At 42.6% G+C, this 21317-nt stretch overlaps 1 protein-coding gene across 1 annotated transcript; it reads left to right on the forward strand.

The window, feature by feature from the left end:
- The first annotated feature begins 1510 nt into the window (after positions 1–1510).
- grp (gastrin-releasing peptide) lies at positions 1511–19803 on the forward strand. Its single transcript, XM_078409568.1, has 3 exons — positions 1511–1747; positions 7694–7941; positions 19592–19803. Exons 1-3 carry the CDS (start codon positions 1591–1593, stop codon positions 19643–19645), a joined length of 459 nt encoding a protein of 152 aa, XP_078265694.1. The 5' UTR covers positions 1511–1590; the 3' UTR covers positions 19646–19803.
- Positions 19804–21317: the final 1514 nt, after the last annotated feature.

Raw genomic sequence — 21317 nt, forward strand, 5'->3', positions numbered from 1 at the left:
AAAATAGGATGATTTCAGAGTAAATGTGCAATGTATCACTCAGACAAGCCTGGTCGAGGAACGTCCGGTTCCAATCTTGCTCTAAAGACCGGAGAGCATGTTAAAGCAGTGGGTAAAGTGGAGATCGGGGATAAGCGCAACTTACTAGCTGTACATCCGGCCCAAAGAGATGCACTCAAAAGATTAAAGTATCATTTATAATGATTGATCTGCATGCGAGAATATGTCTTTCAGATACCGAAACTTCCAATTATACAATGACTTGCAAATATCATTAATAAACATAAATAATCATAAAATCATTAATACATATAAATATATATATATTTTTTTAAATTTCCTCCGGAGTTCATCGCTAAGGTGGGCGTTCATTCATTTTTCCTTCAGTGGAAAAAACGTTCACTCATAGTGTGAGCTGGAGTTCAAACATCACCACAATACAACTCAAAGAGCGATGAAAAGTACCGCGGCGAGGACTGGAAAGCAAATACAATGAGGCAGGCGATGGGATGAGTGAAGCGTATGGAATTCATAAAGCCTTACACAAAGAGAGCAGCTAACGCCTTTTATTGTACACAAAATAAAGTGGACGCAGGGAAATTAGAGCATAAGTTAAGGAAAGACGGGGCAACAGCAGAGCAGGTGATGTAAATGGAGGAGAGAAGAGTGATCCGCAGCTGTGTTCCCCTAGCAAGGGACCAACGATGAGATGGAGAGGGTTTTCTGCTTCGCCCGGCTCACACTACAGGTGCAAGGAAGTTATCGAGGAGGTAGGCAGACAAAAGTTAGAATCCCCCACATCTCTTCTGGGTCCGACCTTGCAACCTGAGCTTTCGCCCCAGCTGTCCAAATGAGCATTAACTAGGTACACGTTGATCTTAGCTCAATTTGCTGAAGTCTGAAGAAGGGTCTCGACCCGAAACGTCACCCATTCCTTCTCTCCCGAGATGCTGCCTGACCTGCTGAGTTACTCCAGCATTTTGTGAATAAATACCTTCGATTTGTACCAGCATCTGCAGTTATTTTCTTATACTATATATATATATATATATATATATATATTCAATTTGCCATTCAATCTGTTGGCACCTCAGTCTATCAATGAGGGGGGTGACAGGCGGAGATGTGTGTGTACCGCTGAATTTAACAAAAGCCATTGAAGCAAAAACACACAGAACACGTTTTTATTTATTCCACTGCGTTCTCTCACAAAGTGGAAAATCTCGACAAGTTTGCTCAAATGTAAAAAAAAATAAAACAATTGGATTCCCTGATGAAAACATCAAGCCATAACATCCGGCGTTGGGAGACACGACGCACAACAAATGGTTCAAAAATAGTGCTGGATGATAGCGTGACCCTTGATTTATACCACACCAGCACATCACGCGTGCGGTCGTCAGCCGCTTTGATGTTGTCGGCTCCCCGCTATTTCGTCACAGTTTCTTATAAATTCCGCTCACAGCTGAAGAGAGACGGAGATCATTTATTTGTAAGTGAAGAAAGGAGAACCGCTCCGGGACAGCGCTTTTGCCAGTCTAGTGAGAAAGAGGTGGAAGGGAGGGATATTGGGTGAGCAACGACAGTGAGATGGGGTCTGAGCTTATTTTATGGAGACATCGTCTGCTCTTTGCTCTGATAGTTTTCAGCATTGCAAGTTCCAAAGTCCACTATGGACTCGCTGCTCCTGTTCAAAACCAAGGCAGTTTGTCCAAGATGTTTCCCAGAGGCAGCCACTGGGCGGTGGGTGAGTATTCATGTCTAACACTGCTTGTCAGAATCATGCACCCGATTCGAACACCGACTCGACCTGTGGAGAGGGCAGATTGGGCATGTCAGTGGCTCGCTTGCGCCGTGCGGTTTGCGATTTTGCCAATTGCTTTTCTTTTTGCTTTGAACCTGTAAATGACAGGTAACGAACAGATCGCAGGCTACTATATGATGGCTCTTCAGATGCGGAAATGTTACTGAAAGTCTATTGAATGCATTCTTGCTTTTAATTTAGACCAGCTCTTCGGCGCACTCGTTCCGCCCGTGCTCCTGTGTGTTTGTGCGCTCGCTTGAACCCGGCACCACACAAAAGTGCCGGATGAACGGATGTGCGCTGTGTATGTAGCCGGAGTAACTCAGCGGGTCAGGCAGCATCTGTGCAGGGAAATGAATGGGCAGATGTCGTTTCGGGTCAACCCGAAATGTCGCCTGTTCATTTCCCTCCCACAGATGCTGCCTGACCCGCTGAGTTACTCCAACACCTTGTGTTTTGCTCAAGATAGACAATAGACAATAGGTGCAGGAGGAGGCCATTCGGCCCTTCGTGACAGCACCGCCATTCAATGTGATCATGGCTGATCATTCTCAATCAGTACCCCGTTCCTGCCTTCTCCCCATACCCCCTGACTCCGCTATCCTTAAGAGCTCTATCTAGCTCTCTCTTGAATGCATTCAGAGAATTGGCCTCCACTGCCTTCTGAGGCAGAGAATTCCACAGATTCACAACTCTCTGACTGAAAAAGTTTTTCCTCATCTCAGTTCTAAAATTCCAGCATTCCTTGTATCCGGACGTCTTTATAGACAGGTTCCACGCCCAATCAGTTCGTATTTGCCGACTGACTCGCTCGCCCAGAACTTTTCATCTACTGGGAAGCTACCTGAATACGTTTGAATATTTTATTAATAAACAAACAAACGATGAATGGGAATAATTAAACTCACTCGCGTTGTTAACAGAAGCTTTAATGGGACCTTTAATGGAAGCTTTAATCAATCTGAAAAATCTTCCCTTAGAAAATATTTAACATTTCGACAGTCGACCGACCTGTGTTACATGGAGTTGATGTCAATTAACTTCCTGCAACTTCTTCTCATTTCCTACCAATCTAAATGGGTTGTTCTCCCCTTAAGGTCAAAAAGCACATCAACAATAAAGGATGCTTTTCAGCATAAAATGCGAGGTGTGGCTTCCTTTAGGTAAGCCTCTCCCATTATGTTTATCCCCCCACCACCTCTCTGGAACTCAGCATCTCAGTTGCAATGTCCTCTGAAGCCGTCGTTTCCCTGTCTCCAAGTTATGCCATGCCGTAGTAATTTGGATGTAGATGTACAGCGAGAACAGGAGACAGCTCCATGCCCATCTATTGAGTCGAGCATCTTAACCTCGGGTTAAACGCGCAGACACCGGTAACGCAGTAATCTGGCGTGAGACGTACCCGCGTAGTCTCCCGGCTAATTATCTGTGGAAGTTGATTTAAAACCCGTTATTTCTGCAATTTGCTGCATCCGTACCAAGTTCTGTGGGCAGAATAGTTAGGATCACTTTATTGAACACGCGACTTAATAGAGTTATGCTCCATTGGCACATGGTGTGTTTGTAAATAACGGACCGAGTTTTTGCACCACAGTCACAGGTTGGAGGTTCGGTCAAAGCCACTGAACGGACTGTAGCCACAATGGGTCTGCGGTCTCCACGTCTGAGGAGCGCAGTTCACCGAACCACGTCCTTTAACTTCCCGCACACAAGCCAGTCTGTGGGTTCTGAGACTGACACTGCAGGTTCCCTCCGGTTTAAGGGGATTTGTGTTGTTGCACATGTACAGTGCAAACTGGATGAAGACAGAGTGAAATTCTTTGCTTAAAATGCCGTTTTCCTGTGCGTTTGCCACAGTTTATTGTCTATTGTCTATTGTTCCTCTTGTTTTATTTGTATCCGCAACTATTATTTTCAAAACTATTCAGTTAATCATTTTTCTTGCTACCACATTCCCCAACATTACAACTATGAATGCATTTCGAGAAATGTTCAATGTCTGCGAAATACTCTTGATGATATATATGAACGCTATTTTATAAAAGCATTTTTTTAAAAACACCTATGGAGAGAGGGGGAGATCCACTTTAAGTTTACACAGTCGCTCGAATCAGATGAGAAAGAGCTGTTAATCTGCAAAGTAATGCCATTGGCATCTCTTCAAAATTTAAGACTTGATTAATTGAAAAAAACATTGCAATTTTCATCTGGACTACCTGCATAGCAAAGTACTATTTTTGAGCGTTTGGCGACAACAAGCGACGTTTTACTCGCTGGAATTCAGAAGGATGAGGGGGGACCTCATTGAAAATTACCGAATAGTGAAAGGCTTGGAAACATTGAAAGTGGGTGCAGGAGTAGGCCGTTCGGCCCTTCGAGCCAGCACCGCCATTCAGCATGACCATGGCTGATCAACCAGAATCAGTACCTTGTTCCTGCTTTTCCCCCACATCCCTTGATTCCATTAGCCCTAAGATCTTGGGCCGAGTGGATGTAGAGAGGATATTTTCACTAGTGGGAGTCTAGGACCAGAGGTCATAGAATGGAAGGACGTTCCTTTTGGAAGGAAATTAATTTCTTTAGTCAGAGGGTGGTGAATCTGTGGGATTCATTGCAGAAGGCTGTAGAGGCCAAGTCAATGGATATTTTTAAGGCAGAGATAGATAGATTCTTGATTGGTACGGGTGTCTGGGGTTATGAGAGAGTGGCGTAGAGAGGGAAGGATAGATCAGCCATAATTGAATGGCAGAGTAGACTTGATGGGCCAAAAGGTCTAATTCTGCTCCGATCACTGATGAACATATACAAGATATACAAGATATCTGAAGAAGGGTCCAAAGACGTACAGGTATGTAGGTTAATTGGCTGGGTAAATGTAAAAATTGTCCCTAGTGGGTGTAGGATAGTGTTAATGTACGGGGATCGCTGGGCGGCACGGACTTGGAGGGCCGAAAAGGCCTGTTTCCGGCTGTATAGATATGATGATGATGATGACCCGAAACGTCACCCATTCCTTCTCTCCCGAGATGCTGCCTGACCTGCTGAGTTACTCCAGCATTTTGTGAATAAATCGATTTGTACCAGCATCTGCAGTTATTTTCTTAACATATACAAGATCGTGAGTCTGAAGAAGGGTCCCTAACAGAAATGTCGCCTGTGTATTATCTCTTCAGATGCTGCCAGCCTGCTGAGTTCCTCACGCACCGTCTTTTGTACAAGATTGTGCATGTGAAAGATAGCAATGAAACTTTGAAATTACAGTGGAATTCCAATTTACTTTAATATCAATACCATAATATATAATCACAGCTCACCGCAGTTCCGTCCTACATATTTTGTCCAGCATGTTGTGTCGATCTTCATTGCATAGGTCTGTTTGCCAAATAATCTGGTATTGATACTGCTTTATTATTGTCATGGGTGTCATAGAGTCGTAGAGTGATACAGTGTGGAAAAAGGCCCTTCGGCCCAACTTGCCCACACTGGCCAACAATGTCCCAGCTACTCTAGTCCCACCTACCTGCGTTACCCTCCAAACCTCACCTAACCATGTACCCGTCTAACTGCTTCTTAAACATTGGGATAGCTCCCCCTAAATATCCCTTTAGGGGAGGTCAGTACCTGCACTACACTGGATCTAACTTCAACTACCTCCTCTGGCAGCTTGTTTCATACATCCACCCCCCTTTGTGTGCAAACATTATCCCTCAGATTCCTATTAAATCTTTTCCCCTTCACCTTAAACCTATGTCCTCTGTTTCTTGATTCATCTACTCTGGGCAAAAGACTCTGTGCATCTACCCGACCTACTCCTCTCATGATTTTATACACCTCTATAAGATCATCCCGCTATGCTCCAGGGAATAGAGTCCCAGCCTACTCAACCTCTCCCAATAGCTCAGACCCTCCAGTCCTGGGAACATCCTGGTAAATCTCTGTACCCTTTCCTGCTTGACAACATCTATCCTATAACATGGTGCCCAGAACTGAACACAATACTGAGATATATTGAAAATGTGCTGAGATATATCGCAAATCTTCATTTTGCGTGCTATCCAGGTAAACCATACCCTACATGAATACAACAAGTAATGCAAAAGAGAAAGTAAACAAAGTGTACAATATAGCTCTGCAGCTACAGTGAGTTTGCAACCAAAAGAAAGTTCAAGGACCACAATGCGGTAGTTTTATTTCAGAAATAGACACAAAATGCCAGAGTAACTCAGCGGGACAGGCAGCATCTCTGGAGAGAAGGAATGGGTGACATTTCGGGTTGAGACCCTTCTTCAGACTCTTATACATAGTTTTAATTCAGTTTAGTTTATTGTCACAGGTGCAGTGATTTTTTTTTCCTGTTGCTTGCTATCCAGTCAGTGGAAAGATTGTACATTATTGCAATCTAGCCGTCTACAGAGTACAGATACAGGATAAATTACAGGATAACATTTAGTGCAAGGTAAAGTCCAGTAAAATCTGATTAAAGATAGTTCGAGGGTCTCCAATGAGGTAAATGGCAGGTCAGAATCGCTCTCAAGTTGGCAATAGGCTGGTTCAGTTGACTGATAACAGTTTGGAAGAAACGGTCTCTGAATCTGGAGGTATATGTTTTCACACTTCTGTATCTCTTGCCTGATGGGAGAGAGGAGAAGAGGGTGTGCCCGGAGTGAGATGTTCTTCATTATGCTGGTGGCCTTGCTCAGGCAGCGTGATTTGTAGATGGAGGCGATGTTAGGGAGGCTGGTTTGCGTGATGGTCTGGGCTGTGTCCACAACTCTCTGTAATTTCTTGCGGTCTTGGATGGAGCTGTTCCCAAACCATGCTGTGATGTATCCCAATAAAATACTTTCTATGCCTGCATCTGTAGAAGTTGATGAGATTGTTGGGTATATGCCGAACTGCCTAAACCTTCCAAGGAAATAGAGGTGTTGATGTTCTTTCTTGGCCATTGCTTCGATATGGCTTGTCCAGGACAAGTTGCTGGTGATATTTACTCCTAGGAACTTGAAACTTGCTGACATTGAGGGAAAGGTTGTTGTCTTGGTGCCTGGTTACATGGTCCTCAATCTCCATCTTGTACTCCTTCTCATTATTATTTGACTTCTGGCGCCCACTAGTGGTGTCGTCTGCAAATTTTGTAAATTGAGTTGGATTTGTATTCGGCTGCACAGTTGCGGGTGTATAAGGAGTAAAGCAGCGGAGCTGAGAATGCACCCTTGAAGGGCACCGGTGTTGAAGATTATTGTAGAGGATGATTTTGTCACCTATCCTCACTGATTGTGGTCTGTTGGTTAGGAAGTTGAGGATTCAGTTGCAGAGGTGAGCGCTGACTCCAAATTCCACGGGTTTGGGGATGAATTTGGATGGGATAATGGTATTGAAAGTAAAGCTACATATAGTCTATGAATGGAAGCCTGACATAGGTGTCTCTCTTATCCAGGTGTTCCAGTGAAGAGTGTAGGGTCAGGGAGATGGCATCAGCAATGGACCTGTTGTGATAGTAGTTTTAGTTTAGTTTAGTTTAAAGATACAGTGCAGAAACAGGTCCTTCAGCCCCCCCGAGTCTGCGCCGACCAGTTAGCACCCCTACACTTGTTCTATCCGACACATGAGGGACAATTTACAATTTTTACTGAAGCAAATTAACCTACAAACTTGCACATCTTTGGAGTGTGGAGGAAACCGGAGCACTCGGGAAAAACCCGCAGTCATGGGGAGAATGTGCCTTACAGCCAGCATCCATAGTCTGAATCAAACCCACATTGCTGGCACTATAAGGAAACAACTCTACAGCTGCGCCACCATGCTGCCCGAATGTCATTGAAATCATTGTAACATTTGTATAATCATGCCTTTCATGCTTGTAGACTACATTTTCTTTTTTTTTTAAAGGGCATTTGATGGGGAAAAAGAGTGTGGACGATACGCTTTATGGCTACGCCAACAGTGAGAACGTGATATATCCAATTCTGTCAGGAATTGATGAGCAGCCAGAAGACAGCGTGCAGTGGGCTAAGGTAGCCAAGAATTTCCTAAATTTGTGGGAGGAAACCTCGTCTACAAATGTTCGGAAATCAAGGGAAGACATTCCCGTACTTAACAAGCAACCTTTGCAAACAAATGACTACAACCTCAAAGAGGCAAGTGATTTTAAATTTAAAAAAGTAAACTTCCAGCTCTTCCAATGTATTTATCAGTAAAGGGACTGCATGAATTAAATAAAGATTTGAATGTCTCACTTTCAAGTATACAAAGCAGAAAGTTGTGTGAGGAATTGTAGAGTGCATTTCTGAATTAGGGTTCGCAAAATCATTGTTATACTATAACCTGTTAATAAAATAGTCATTTCTTTATTTTTTAAAAGGTACGCCAACTATGTTTTTTAGTTATCCAATCTAAATCTCCTTGCATGGAGTGTAACTAGATGTTGATTTTGTTTCATGGTACTCCTGTGAATTGATTGGAATCATTTGTTATATTAAAGTTCTATTTCAACGGAGAAACCAATGAACCATTGCTTCTTGAGGACTTGGATGTAGTTGTTTTTGGCAGTGACAATTGTTTCTTATTAAATCCCCTAAAACATAGACAAATATCACCAATCCTCTTTGACACCTATTGCCAATGTATAGGTAGCCTAATGTGCCCTCCAGAACTGTTAAAATATGCCTTGCTTCCATTCTCTTTCTTCTTTCCATGACAGCTCTATTATTTGTATAGGCACCTTTTGCCTTCCCTAAATATAATAAATTGTCTTTGTAATTTAGATTAGGGCTGTGGGTTTAAAGGATAGAAATTCATCTTTGTCACCAGTGCTATACAATGCTCAAGTATTGGTGTATTGTTACTCAACTTCCAATATTTTGGTGCTATTGAACCATCAGGCCAGACTTATTGTAAGCTGTGTTGCATAATGTGACATTCAACCCATGAATATACGGAACATGGAAAAGTGAGATAAAAGATTGATTAGTAGGACGAGATGTTACAATCCCTAAGGTTTGCACTACAATTGAGTGGTGTTGTTCTTGGGTGTGACCACTAGGTGATGTTGCTACCATTCAGACACATCTTCAGTTGTGTACCTCAACGTCACTGGGTGTTTCGGCCTTTTATCACAAGACACCCTCAGTCGAGGCAGGCCCACCACAGGGTGATCAGTCCTGGGTGTGTGTCTTATGGTTAGTCTCTAGATGGTCACCTGGTAGCCCAGGCAATATCTTTTCTTTTCAGTCACAGCCAGTGACTGCTCGGTTCGGCGGCATTTGCAATGTTCTTTGATTGCCCTCCTTTGGGCCTGCCCTCTGACTCCAACTTCCCTCAGGAGCCTTGCAGTGGAACTGGCTACAAAGCCCCTGCACCCCACCTCCACTGGACACACTCTTACACTCCAACCTCGCTCCTCTGCCTCTACTGCAAGGTTGGAATATCTCAGCCTTTTCCTTTCAAATTTATGTTCAACGGTGAAAAATATCTTGGTGGCGTCTATCACAAGATCCGATCTACAGCTCAGTTATCCATAATTACAGACATCCCAAGATTGCCAGAAGCTGGTTAAATCTATCAGACAATTTCAGAATAATGAGCTAATCATCCATACATTCACGTTTGATTGGAATCAATGACCTTGCCTATACTGATGTATCTGAAATCTAACTTCCTATATTACAAATGCATGAAATAATTTTTTTAATGTGTTTATTTTGTTTTTTGAAGAACCAATGCAATGCAATGTCCTCTTTAGTGACTCTGATCCTTGATAAATTGAATGGCTTACTCGATCACTGTAGTAAGGAATTCAGAGTCAACTGAGTTGCTATGGTACAGGAGTCACATTTTGATTATAGCAGCTAAGATCACCATCCGATTATCAGAACATTTTAACTTCTCTATGATGCCTCTTGAACTTGTTGCTATACTAAATTATTGGATTATATCAAGCAACATATTTTTTTTTAAAGAAGCAGGAACAGGCCAATCATCCACCATTCAATAAAATCATGGTTAACTCAGCCAAGGCAACATCATTTTATGTTTTAAGTATTCAAGAGTGAGTTAGATATGGCTCTGATGGCTAACGGAATCAAGGGATATGGGGAGAAAGCAGGAACAGGTAACTGATTTTGGACGATCAGCCATGATCATATTGAATGGTGGTACTGGCTTGAAGGGCTACTCCTGCACCTATTTTCTATGTTTCAAAGTCTCTCTCCCCATACATTTTGACTCCTTTGTCGGTCAATGGAGCCTCTGCATTGAACATGTTCAATGAGTCATCGAGTCACAGCATAGAAGCAATTCCTTCAGCCCAATATCCCCATGCTGATCATAATGTTCCATCTCCACTAATCTCACCTGCCCGTGTTAGGCCCATATCCCTCTAAACCATTCCTATCCATGCTTCTGTCCAACTGATTTTAAATGTTACGAGACCAAGTGGACCCGTTGGGCCCAAACCTCTCCTGCATTGGTGCAGCACCCTCTCCTTCCCCCCTCTCCCTCCCCTTCCCCCTCCCTCCCCTCCCTACTCCCTCCCCTCCCCCACCCCCTCCCCCCTTCCTCCCCCTCCTCTCCCCCTCCCCTTCCACTCCCCCCTTTCCCCTCCCCCCACTCCTTCATCCTCAACCCCCCTTATCCTCCCTCCTCCCCCCTCCCTCTCTCCCCCCTCTCTCCACCCTCCTCCTTCCCTCCCCCTCCCTCCCTAGGAGACAGATTTAAACTTTAAAATATGAATAACTTTAAAAATATAACACCGATTTCAATGAAACTTCTTCCATTAGCACCAAAGGGATGACGGTGAGTAAGGTGGACCTAAAATTGTCGTGCTATCGAGTACTGTTTTAGCTGTAGTTCAGGAACGAACAAACAAACAAACAAGAGTCTTAGTATATAGAAGGATGAGGGGGGAACTTATTGAAACATATAAGATAATTAGGGGATTGGACACATTAGAGGCAGGAAACATGTTCCCAATGTTGGGGGAGTCCAAAACAAGGGGCCACAGTTTAAGAATAAGGGGTAGGCCATTTAGAACGGAGATGAGGAAGAACTTTTTCAGTCAGAGAGTGGTGAAGGTGTGGAATTCTCTGCCTCAGAAGGCAGTGGAGGCCAGTTCGTTGGATGCTTTCAAGAGAGAGCTGGATAGAGCTCTTAAGGATAGCGGAGTGAGGGGGTATGGGGAGAAGGCAGGAACGGGGTACTGATTGAGAGTGATCAGCCATGATCGCATTGAATGGCGGTGCTGGCTCGAAGGGCTGAATGGCCTACTCCTGCACCTATTGTCTATTGTCTATTGTCTATTGTCTATATAGATTATAATACCTGCCTCAACTACCTCCTCTGTAGCTCATTCCATATACCCACCCATATGTGTGAAAATGTTGCCTCTAAGGTTCTTAAATCTTTCTCCTCTCAATTTAAAACCATGTTCACACAGTTCATGATTCCCCTATTCTGGTTAAAAGATTGTGCATTCACCCTATCTATTCCACTCATGATCTTATACCCAATAAGATCACCCCTCATCCTCCTGGGGTCCAAGACATTAAAGTCCTAGCCTGCCCAATCTAAGACCTATAATTCAGACTCTTGACGAAGGGGCTGATTGCTGACTTCAGAAGAGTACGGCTGAGGATCCACAAATCTGTCTTTATCAATGGGCCAGTGGTGGAGAGGGTCAACAACTTCAGGTTCCTGGGAGGACTTACCTCTGAAGATCTGTCCTGGACCCAGCACATCGATGGAATCATAAAGAAAGCCTCTACTTCCTTAGAAGATAGAGGAGATTCAGTAAGTCCACGAATATCTTATCGAAACGTATAAGATTATTAAGGGGTTGGACACGTTAGAGGCAGGAAACATGTTCCCAATGTTGGGGGAGTCCAGAACAAGGGGCCACAGTTTAAGAATAAGGGGTAGGCCATTTAGAACTGAGATGAGGAAAAACTTTTTCAGTCAGAGAGTTGTGAATCTGTGGAATTCTCTGCCTCAGAAGGCAGTGGAGGCCAATTCTCTGAATACATTCAAGAGAGAGCTAGATAGAGCTCTTAAGGATAGCGGAGTCAGGGGGTATGGGGAGAAGGCAGGAACGGGGTACTGATTAAGAATGATCAGCCATGATCACATTGAATGGCGGTGCTGGCTCAAAGGGCCGAATGGCCTCCTCCTGCACCTATTGTCTATTGTCTATTGTCTATTGAATACTCCCTCGAATTTCACTGTACACGTGACAATAAAATACCTTTGAACCTTTGATCCTTCGAACATTTGAACATCTACAGGAGGTGTACGGCAAAGAGCATATTGATTAGTTGCACAACGGCCTGGTTCGGCAACTTAAACACCCAGGAGCAAAGGAAATTACAAAAATTGTTCTGTCGTAGGTACTGACCTCCCCACCATCGAATGGATTTATAGGGGGTGCTTTCTCAAAATGGCAGCCAGCATCATCGAGGACCCTGACCACATTCCTATTCCACTCCTGCCTTCGGAAAGAAGATATAGGAGTCTGAAAACTGTAATGTCCAGGTTCAGGAACAGCTTCTTCCCAACAACTAGCAGGCTATTGAACATTAAGATCTCCAAATAAACTACAAACTACAAACTACCTTGTTTTCACTAGGGACTTTGTGCTTTGTTTAGTTTTTGCACTATATAGTGTTTTGGTATTTACTTTATCTACCTCTCTTATAAATTTTATATACTTCAGCCTCCCGTGCTCCAGAGAAAACAATACAAGTTTGTCCAAACTCTGATTAGAGCTAATACCCTAATTCATGCAGCATATACCACTGGGTCGTGCTTCGATGGCAGCCTCGCCTACAGTCTGTCTGTCCTTTTCGTCTATTTATTGTTATTTTTGGTATGTTTAAAAAGTATGTGTTAATGTTCTCTGGTTTGTTTTATGTGGGGGTTACAAACACAAAGCTGCCACCGCATGAGAAGGTTCTATTTCATGTTTTAATAAATGGTTTAGCTTTTAGTTTAGTTTTAGTCTAGTTTAGTTTTATCATATCATATCATATCATATCATATATATACAGCGCGGAAACAGGCCTTTTCGGCCCACCAAGTCCGCACCGCCCAGCGATCCCCGCACTTTAACACTATCCTACACACACTAGGGACAATTTTTTTACATTTACCCAGTCAAATTAACCTACATACCCTGTATTTTAGTTTAACCTGTATTTTAGTTTAAAGATACAGCATTTAAACAGAACCTATGGCCCACTGAGTCCACACCGAACATTAATCACCCATTCACACTAGTTCTATGTTATTGCACTTTCGCATCCACTCCCTACGCACTAGAAGCGATTTACAGAGGCCAATTAATCTACAAACCGAACATCTTTGGGATGTGGGAGGAAACAGGAGCACCTGGAGGAAACTCATGCGGTCACAGTGAGAACGTGCAAGCTCCACAGAGGCGACAAATGAGATCAGGATCGAACCTGGGTTTCTGATGCTGTGAGGCAACTGTGCCAGGGTAATGCCCAAAATGTCTATTCTGAGACAACGGCATTTCAGTTTTAGACAAAAAAATACTGTGAATGCTAGAATTACGAATGAAAAACAAAAGGTGCTGGAAATATTGAGAGGATACAAAAGAACCTGAGCAAAGAGAAACAGAAATAATATTCCAAGCTGATGACCTTTCACCAGAACTGAAAAAAAATGTGATAAATTGGATTGAAGGATACAGAGGAAGAAGGATGATGAGGCAATGCTGTAACTGGAAGGCTCTAATGAGACCAGTCTCCAGTCTGATCAGAGACGTCTGTACGAGGATGTTGCCGGGACTAGAGGGTATGAGCTATAGGGAGAGGTTGAGTAGGCTGGGACTCTATTCCTTGGAGCGCAGGAGGATGAGGGGTTAGGTCAGATTTGGGCCAAACACAAGCAGGTGGGATTAGTGTAGCTACGACATATTGGCCACTGTTTCAATCTATGACTCTATGACTGTTTGGAATTTAATACAGTGAAATGTGAGGTGTTGCATTTTGGGATGTCTAACATGGGCAGGACCAACACAGTGAATGGTAAGGCTTTAGGGAGTGTTGTAGAGCAGAGGGATCTAGGAGTTCAGGTGTATGGTTCCTCGAAGGTGTTGTTGCAAGTAGATAGGGTGCTCAAAAAGGCTTTTGGCACATTGACCTTCATCAGTCAGAGTATTGCGTATAGAAATTGGGAAGTCATGTTGCAGTTGTATGTGGTATCAGTGAAGCCACGTTGTGTTTAGTTCTGGACACAATGTTATAGGAAAGATGTTGTCAAGCTGGAGAGGGTACAGAGAAGATTTACACGGATATTGCTAGGACAAGGGGATTCGGAGCTATAGGGAGAGGTTGAGCAGGCTGGGACTCTATTCCCTGGAGCGCAGAAGGATGAGGGGTGATCTTATAGAGCTGTATAAAACCATGTGAGGCATAGATCAGGTAGATCTTGCCCAGAGTAAGTGAACCGAGGACCAGAGGACATTGGTTTATGTCCTCTTTGAGTTTATAGGTGAAGGGGAAAAGATTTTACAGGAATCTGAGGGGTAGGTAACTTTTTCACACCAGTGGTGGTGGGTGTATGGAACGATCTGCCAGATGAGGTAGTTGAGACAGTGGCTATCCCAATGTTTAGGAAACAGTTAGACAGGTACATGAATTGGACAGGTTTGGAGGGATATGGGCCAAACTTAGGCAGGTAGGACTGGTGTAGCTGGGACATGTTGGCCGGTGCGGACGTTGGGCATGACACATCTTTGTCCCATTGCCATTCTTTTTTGCTTTGTACTTTAATCCTGTTTGTTCCTGCTTTCCAACCTATTTGCTATTTCTTCCGCTTCCTTTCTTTGCATTTTAAACCTTGATTTATCTTTAAAGTTGCTTCCCATTTCTGATATATGTGCGTAGAAGTAAAAAGGTAAGTCGGTTTTCCCTCTGAAATTGCTTCTTGACCTTCTGAGTACTTCAAGCATTCTTCGTATGTTATTTTATTTGCTACTTTTTCTTCTATATAATTTAATGAGTCCCCATCTGCAGGGGTGTACGTAGAAAGACTACAATGGTGTTAAACTTGGTTAGTAGAATCACACAGCAATGACATTTAATTGTCAGGAACCAATATCAATGATCAATAGCTTAGCAACAAAAAAGGTCAGGGTTTAGAGTCATTGCCTTTGTTAAAAGCTTTTTTGGATGTAATACATTATTAAGCCACATTATTTATTATATATTACATGAAAAAGAATGGAAAGAAAACAAACAGTTGAGCTTGCACATTCTCCAAGGTACAAGTAGACCTTCTCCAGTGCTCCAGTCTACTCCCAGTTTCCCAAGATATGCAGGTTGGTTGGTTATTTGGCCAATATAAATTCCCCCCCAGTGTGTAGGTGAGTGGGAAAAACTGTGCAGAGTTAATGGAAATATGGGGTGAATAAAATAGAATTATTATAGCTATAATAAAATAGATATATATTATAGCCATAAGCTAGGGTACTGTCCAATTCACTTCTACCCCAATGTGAACATTGGACTTTGTCTATGGAACTGGTGGTCTACAATGCTAAGAACTATATTCTGTATTCCATATCTTCCCCTTTGCTCTATCTATTGTATTTAAGTTTGACCTGATTGTATCTTTATATAGTATTATCTGATTTGAACTTTGAGATTTTCACTGTGTCTGGGTGTACTTGACAATAATAAACCTAAACCTAAACCTAATATTAATGAAAGTGGATACTTGATAGTCGGTACAAATTTGTAAGGCCGAAGGATTAGTTTCTATGCTGCAGGACTCTGCCTTTATTGAGCCTGCCCCATCTTATCATGGTATAATTTATGTACCATTATCCTCATCTTGAATTATCCCCCTTCATTCCCCTCCTTCATGCCATAACTACGAGAGATGAAATATCAAAGATGAAAATTAAACTTGGCTCAGTAAGAAGGGTCTCCTGTGTAATAGATAGATAGAGCTCTTAAGGATAGCAGAGTCAGGGGGTATGGGGAGAAGGCAGGAACGGGGTACTGATTGAGAATGATCAGCCATGATCACATTGAATGGTGGTGCTGGCTCGAAGGGCCGAATGGCCTCCTCCTGCACCTATTGTCTATTGTCTATTGTAATCATCTGTTACATTTGTGAATTAAGATTGCAAATCAACATGAGTAAGATACATTTGTTGTGGAAGCAAAACTGTCTACAGCCAAAGACTCTTGATGATCTTGTGGAATGAACATTGTCTGTTCCTTTACAATTTGGCAAGATGTTTCTCTACTTTTCAGGTGAATTAATTTTGATTTTCACTATTTTAACCATTCTTTCTCCTTCCTATCCCAAATTGAATCTCCTGCCTAAGCCAAACATGCATGTAATATGTGATTACTGTTGCCTGCTTTTTATTCCACTCCTCCATTGTCCCTTGAGTCTAATTCGATGGATTCTAAACTGCCTAACTGAAGCCGAACGAGTTTGGTCTGACAGATTTTATCACATGTGGGGCAGGAGCTGGAGGGTATGGGTAGGTAGATTGTGAGGTAGGTGCCACATCTGCTGTTATGCTCATCTCCTGTCACTCCTGATGCATGAACCTTAATCTGGAAAGAGTGAAGAGAAGATATACGAGGATGTTGCCACGACTTGGGGGCCTGAGCTTTTGTGAGACGTCGAGCAGGCTAGGACTTTATTCCTTGGAGTGCAGAAGGATGAGGGGTGAACTTATATAGGTTTACAAGATTATGAGGGATAGATTGGGTAAATGCACAGTCTTTTACCTAGAGTAGGGGAATCGAGAACCAGAGGGCGTAGGTTTGTGAAGGGGATGATTTAATATGAACCTAAGGAGCAACTTTTTTACACAGAGGGTGGTAGGTATATGGACGAGCTGCCAGAGGAGATAGTTGAGGCAAGTACCATTGCAACATTTAAGAAACATTGAGACAGGTACATGGATAGTATAGGTTATATAGGGATGTGGGCCAAACGCAGGTTGGTGAGCCAAGTGTAGATGGGGCATGTTGGTCGGTGTGGGCAAGCTTCCACGCTGTATGACTCTACGACCTGCGGTACTTAGTGCTATTCTTGATCTTGCTTCCCTATTTATGTGGTCATGAGCCAGTGATTTCCTAGAATCAATTGGGATGTTGCATTTTTCAAGGAGATGTTGAGATTATTTGACGATCTCTTCGTATCTCCGGCTGATCATGGCTTCCTAATATAGAGCTTGGAATAGATTATTTTGAGGGGTATGGACTGGACATGTGAACATAATGGCATATGCAGCATTAGCTAATGCTGTAATTAAGACTGCAATAGAAACATAGAAAATAGGTGCAGGAGTAGGCCATTCGGCCCTTCGAGCCTGCACCACCATTCAATATGATCATGGCTGATCATCCAACTCAGTATCCCGTACCTGCCTTCTCTCCATACCCCCTGATCCCTTTAGCCACAAGGGCCACATCTAACTCCCTCTTAAATATAGCCAATGAACTGGCCTCAACTACCTTCTGTGGCAGAGAATTCCACAGATTCACCACTCTCTGTGTGAAAAAAAACGTTCTCATCTCGGTCCTAAAAGACTTCCCCCTTATCCTTAAACTGTGACCCCTTGTTCTGCAATGCTGGGGATTTTTGACTTGGGAGAGGTTACTTCATTGTTTAGTTTATACTGCCGGGGCATTTACAGAATTAATGGAGATAGTTACTGGATATTTCTCCAGTACCTTGAGGTTCTTACAATAAATTATCGAAGTCTCAAATGAATAGGAGGACAGGGATCACTGCTGCCATTAGTTTTATGCTGGGTTTGGGGTTCGATCACGATGTGTCCTTTCGCCCAGATACATCTTGCGGTAAACAACACGTTCTATTGCAATTCTTTTCTAATTACATTGTTAGTCATTGAACTGGTTCTATCTTCGATCTTGCTCATCATAGCCCCCTCAAACTCTCCCGAGCTTTGGCACTGATGTAATGGTGTGAAAGCTCTCTGTTTACTGAAAAGTAGCTAAAAAGCTACCTTCTTAAACAAACCAAAATACTGCTGGAAATGTTTTAATTAAATTGTTTTATTTATGCAGGCTTGGCATCCATTTGTTGCTTTGTTCTGCAGTGGTTATGGGAGATGTATCATATCATATCATATCATATATATACAGCCGGAAACAGGCCTTTTCGGCCCTCCAAGTCCGTGCCGCCCAGCGATCCCCGTACATTAACACTATCCTACACCCACTAGGGACAATTTTTACATTTACCCAGCCAATTAACCTATATACCTGTACGTCTTTGGAGTGTGGGAGGAAACCGAAGATCTCGGAGAAAACCCACGCAGGTCACGGGGAGAACGTACAAACTCCTTACAGTGCAGTACCCGTAGTCAGGATCGAACCTGAGTCTCCGGCGCTGCATTCGCTGTAAAGCAGCAACTCTACCGCTGCGCTACCGTGTATTTCCCCATTCATTTTCTTGACATCAAAGACATTTACTTTGGCCCTCTGGATACTCATAATTTTAAATTGAGATTAATTTTGGAACTTTTTCATTTATTGGTATTTTCCCCATTAACCTCATGTCATTGCAATCTGACGTTAAAACGCAAATCAAAAAAATTGCAGAGGCTGGAAATCCCCCAAAAAACAGAGAAATGTGGAAACACTCAGGCATCATAGAGTCATTTAGCAAAGAAACAGGACCTTTGACCCATCAACACCCACATTTGCACCAATACTATAATACACCCACCCTTAGAATGGGTGCTGAAGAGATTTCCAGGATGGTACCTGGGTTGCGGGCTTGGGTTGAAGGGAAAGGTTGAGTAGCAGAAACGATTTTCTTCGGAATATAGAAGGCCAAGGGGTGACCATATTGAAGTATACAAAATCATGAGGGGCACAGATAACGTGAATGCTCATGGTCTATTACTCCAAGTGGAGGGTTCGCAAACTAGAGGTTATGGGATTAAGGTAAGAGGGGATAAATTTAAAAGAGTCCGCAGGGACAACATTTTCACTCAAAAGGTAGTCCATATCTATGGCTATGGGCCAAAAGCAGATAAATGGGACCAGCCCAGTATACCAACTTAGTTGGTGGGCCAAAAGGGCCTGTTTCGGTACTGTACAGCTCAATGGCTCTATGACTCAATTTCCCCACAATCCTATCAATTCTTCCAGGATCGTATTACTCATCGAATCAATTTAAAGTGGTCAATTAACTTAACAACGTGCATATCTTTGGAATGTGGCAGAAAAACAGATCACCCAGTGGAAACCCAGGAAGAATGTGCAAACTCACTCAACGCAGACAGCACCAGAGGTCAGGTTTGAAACTGGGTTTGCTGGAGCTGTTAAGTAGTAGCTCCATTAGCTGTACCACTGTGCCACTTAACTGGATCTGTAGGAAGAGAAACAGAGTTACCATTTCACGGTGAAGGCCTGAGTATAGAAACAGAGTTTAGACACAGAGATTTAATTGCAAGAAAGATTTTCTGCAGTGTCTAGTTAACTTTGTAAATTTTCAGTTCAGCCAAAAGGTGGAGTGCTTCACTGTGCTTGGAACAAATCTGAGATCCATCTTGTCTGCATCTTTCCAGAGAACTGCAAGGAAGCATTATTACGTTGAGAGTCAAAGACATTTTTTATTTATCTCCATTATGCGAAATGAGAAACGCATAGGAAAAGATAACTAATAAGGTGTCAGGAAACAAAATAACGAAATACTATTTTTGTTAGCATTCTTAATTGAATAAAATGACTACTCTTTTGCTAATGATAAATGTTTCTTCTTTGACAGATGGTGGATTATCTTCTGCAGTTTATGAACATGAAGGATGAAACCCCAAGTTGAATACGCAATAAGAATTCAGTCACAAATTAATCTAAAGAGACTATGATGTTTTGATTTTCTCCAAGTGTTTAGCTTCACCAAATACCAGACTAAATTGTTCTTGTTTTAAAATAAATTAATGTTCTTGTACCTCTGAACATTAACTAAATGATTTTCACACAGCAGATTATGTTTTGATGTTTTTAATGTAAATAAGCATACTAGGCAGGTCTTCCAATATAAAGATCATACTGTTACCTATTTTGGTGTTTTATAATCATTCAGCTTTTGGTTTGCAGCTACATTATGAATTAAAGAAATAAAATCTTGATTCATATCATTTTAATTTGTAAAGTCACGGTAATTAAAGCCCATTTAAAACTGGATGATGTAACATTATCTGTTACTATCAGTTGTACACAATCTGAATATGTATTGTATCCAACTTTCTGACAATAACCCAAACAAATCCATTGTAAATGGGACATTTCACGTTGCTCAGAAAGTGGAATTACGTACAATTATTTCAATAGAATTTATTTATTTAATGTCAAGAGGCAATACACATGGAAAATGGCAGGTTGAACGCAGAGCTGCGAACATTATTTATATCACAGTGAGTGGCACGTTGGCACAGGGTAGATTTGCTGCCTTATAGAGCCAGAGGCCCGGGTTCGATCCTGACTACGGGTGTTGTCTGTATGGTGTCCAGTTTCCTCCCACACTGCAAATACGTACAGGTTTGTAGGCTAATTGGCTTGGCGTAATTGTAAATTATCCCTATTGAGTAGGATAGTGTTAAGGCCTTGTCCTAGTTAGGCGTTTTTTAAGGCGACTGCCGGCGACTGTCATGGTCGTAGCAGGTCGCTGAAAAAACGGTGACTGGATCCCCCCCTATGACAATGTCTACGAAAAGCTACAACAACGTACCACCCAGTCGATGTCAAGCTACGGCAAGCTACCGAAAACCGGCGACCCAATCGTCGCAAGTAGAACGCCCACCTATGACCGCACCTACGACAACGTACCACCACAGAGGCGACAACCTACGACAACCGAAGTCCATCCACGACAAGCTCTGACCCTGAAGACGAAGACAACTGAGGACAATTCACTTTTCACCAACTTTCCTTATAAAAGGGGGTTTATGGTAGGGTTTCCAATCATTCTGCATCATGACTATTTGAAAGTGATACCATGAGACATTAATTTTCCATCAAAATGTCAAGAATTTCATTTATTGATATACAAACTAAAAAAAATTTAAAGGTTGATAAGGAACATACAACAGTGCATACAAAAATATTGTGATAAACTTCAATAAATTTCAATAAACTTCAAACTTTAAAATTCAAACTTTAAACGGAATACAAGTGCAAAAACATACAAAACCTAACATCATTTATGGACACATTACACTGATGGATGATCAGATCAAGTCCACACTTGGAATTCGCCGAAGTCAGCACCGGCGACAAGCTACGTCACCTGGCGACAACCTGGCGACAACCTACGACAGCGCCCACGTCAGGAGACGTCAAGCAACGCTCATTGGCGTCAAAACAACAGTCGACGAAAAATTTAAAGCCTTCACAAAATCCAGCGACTACCAGAAAAATGCTACAACTCTTTGGAGACCACTCACGACCATGCCCGCGACACCCCGGCCGGCGACCGTGCGGCGACAGACTAG

The sequence above is a fragment of the Rhinoraja longicauda genome, chromosome 1 (assembly GCF_053455715.1).
Source record: "Rhinoraja longicauda isolate Sanriku21f chromosome 1, sRhiLon1.1, whole genome shotgun sequence".
NCBI classification, from domain to species: domain Eukaryota; kingdom Metazoa; phylum Chordata; class Chondrichthyes; order Rajiformes; family Arhynchobatidae; genus Rhinoraja; species Rhinoraja longicauda.

Coding starts and splice junctions, on each gene's coding strand:
- grp (XM_078409568.1), top strand. CDS start 1,591: ATGGGGTCTGAGCTTATTTTATGGAGACATCGTCTGCTCTTTGCTCTG. Junction 1,748..7,693: donor AGGCAGCCACTGGGCGGTGG/GTGAGTATTCAT, acceptor TTTTTTTTAAAG/GGCATTTGATGGGGAAAAAG. Junction 7,942..19,591: donor ATGACTACAACCTCAAAGAG/GCAAGTGATTTT, acceptor CTTCTTTGACAG/ATGGTGGATTATCTTCTGCA.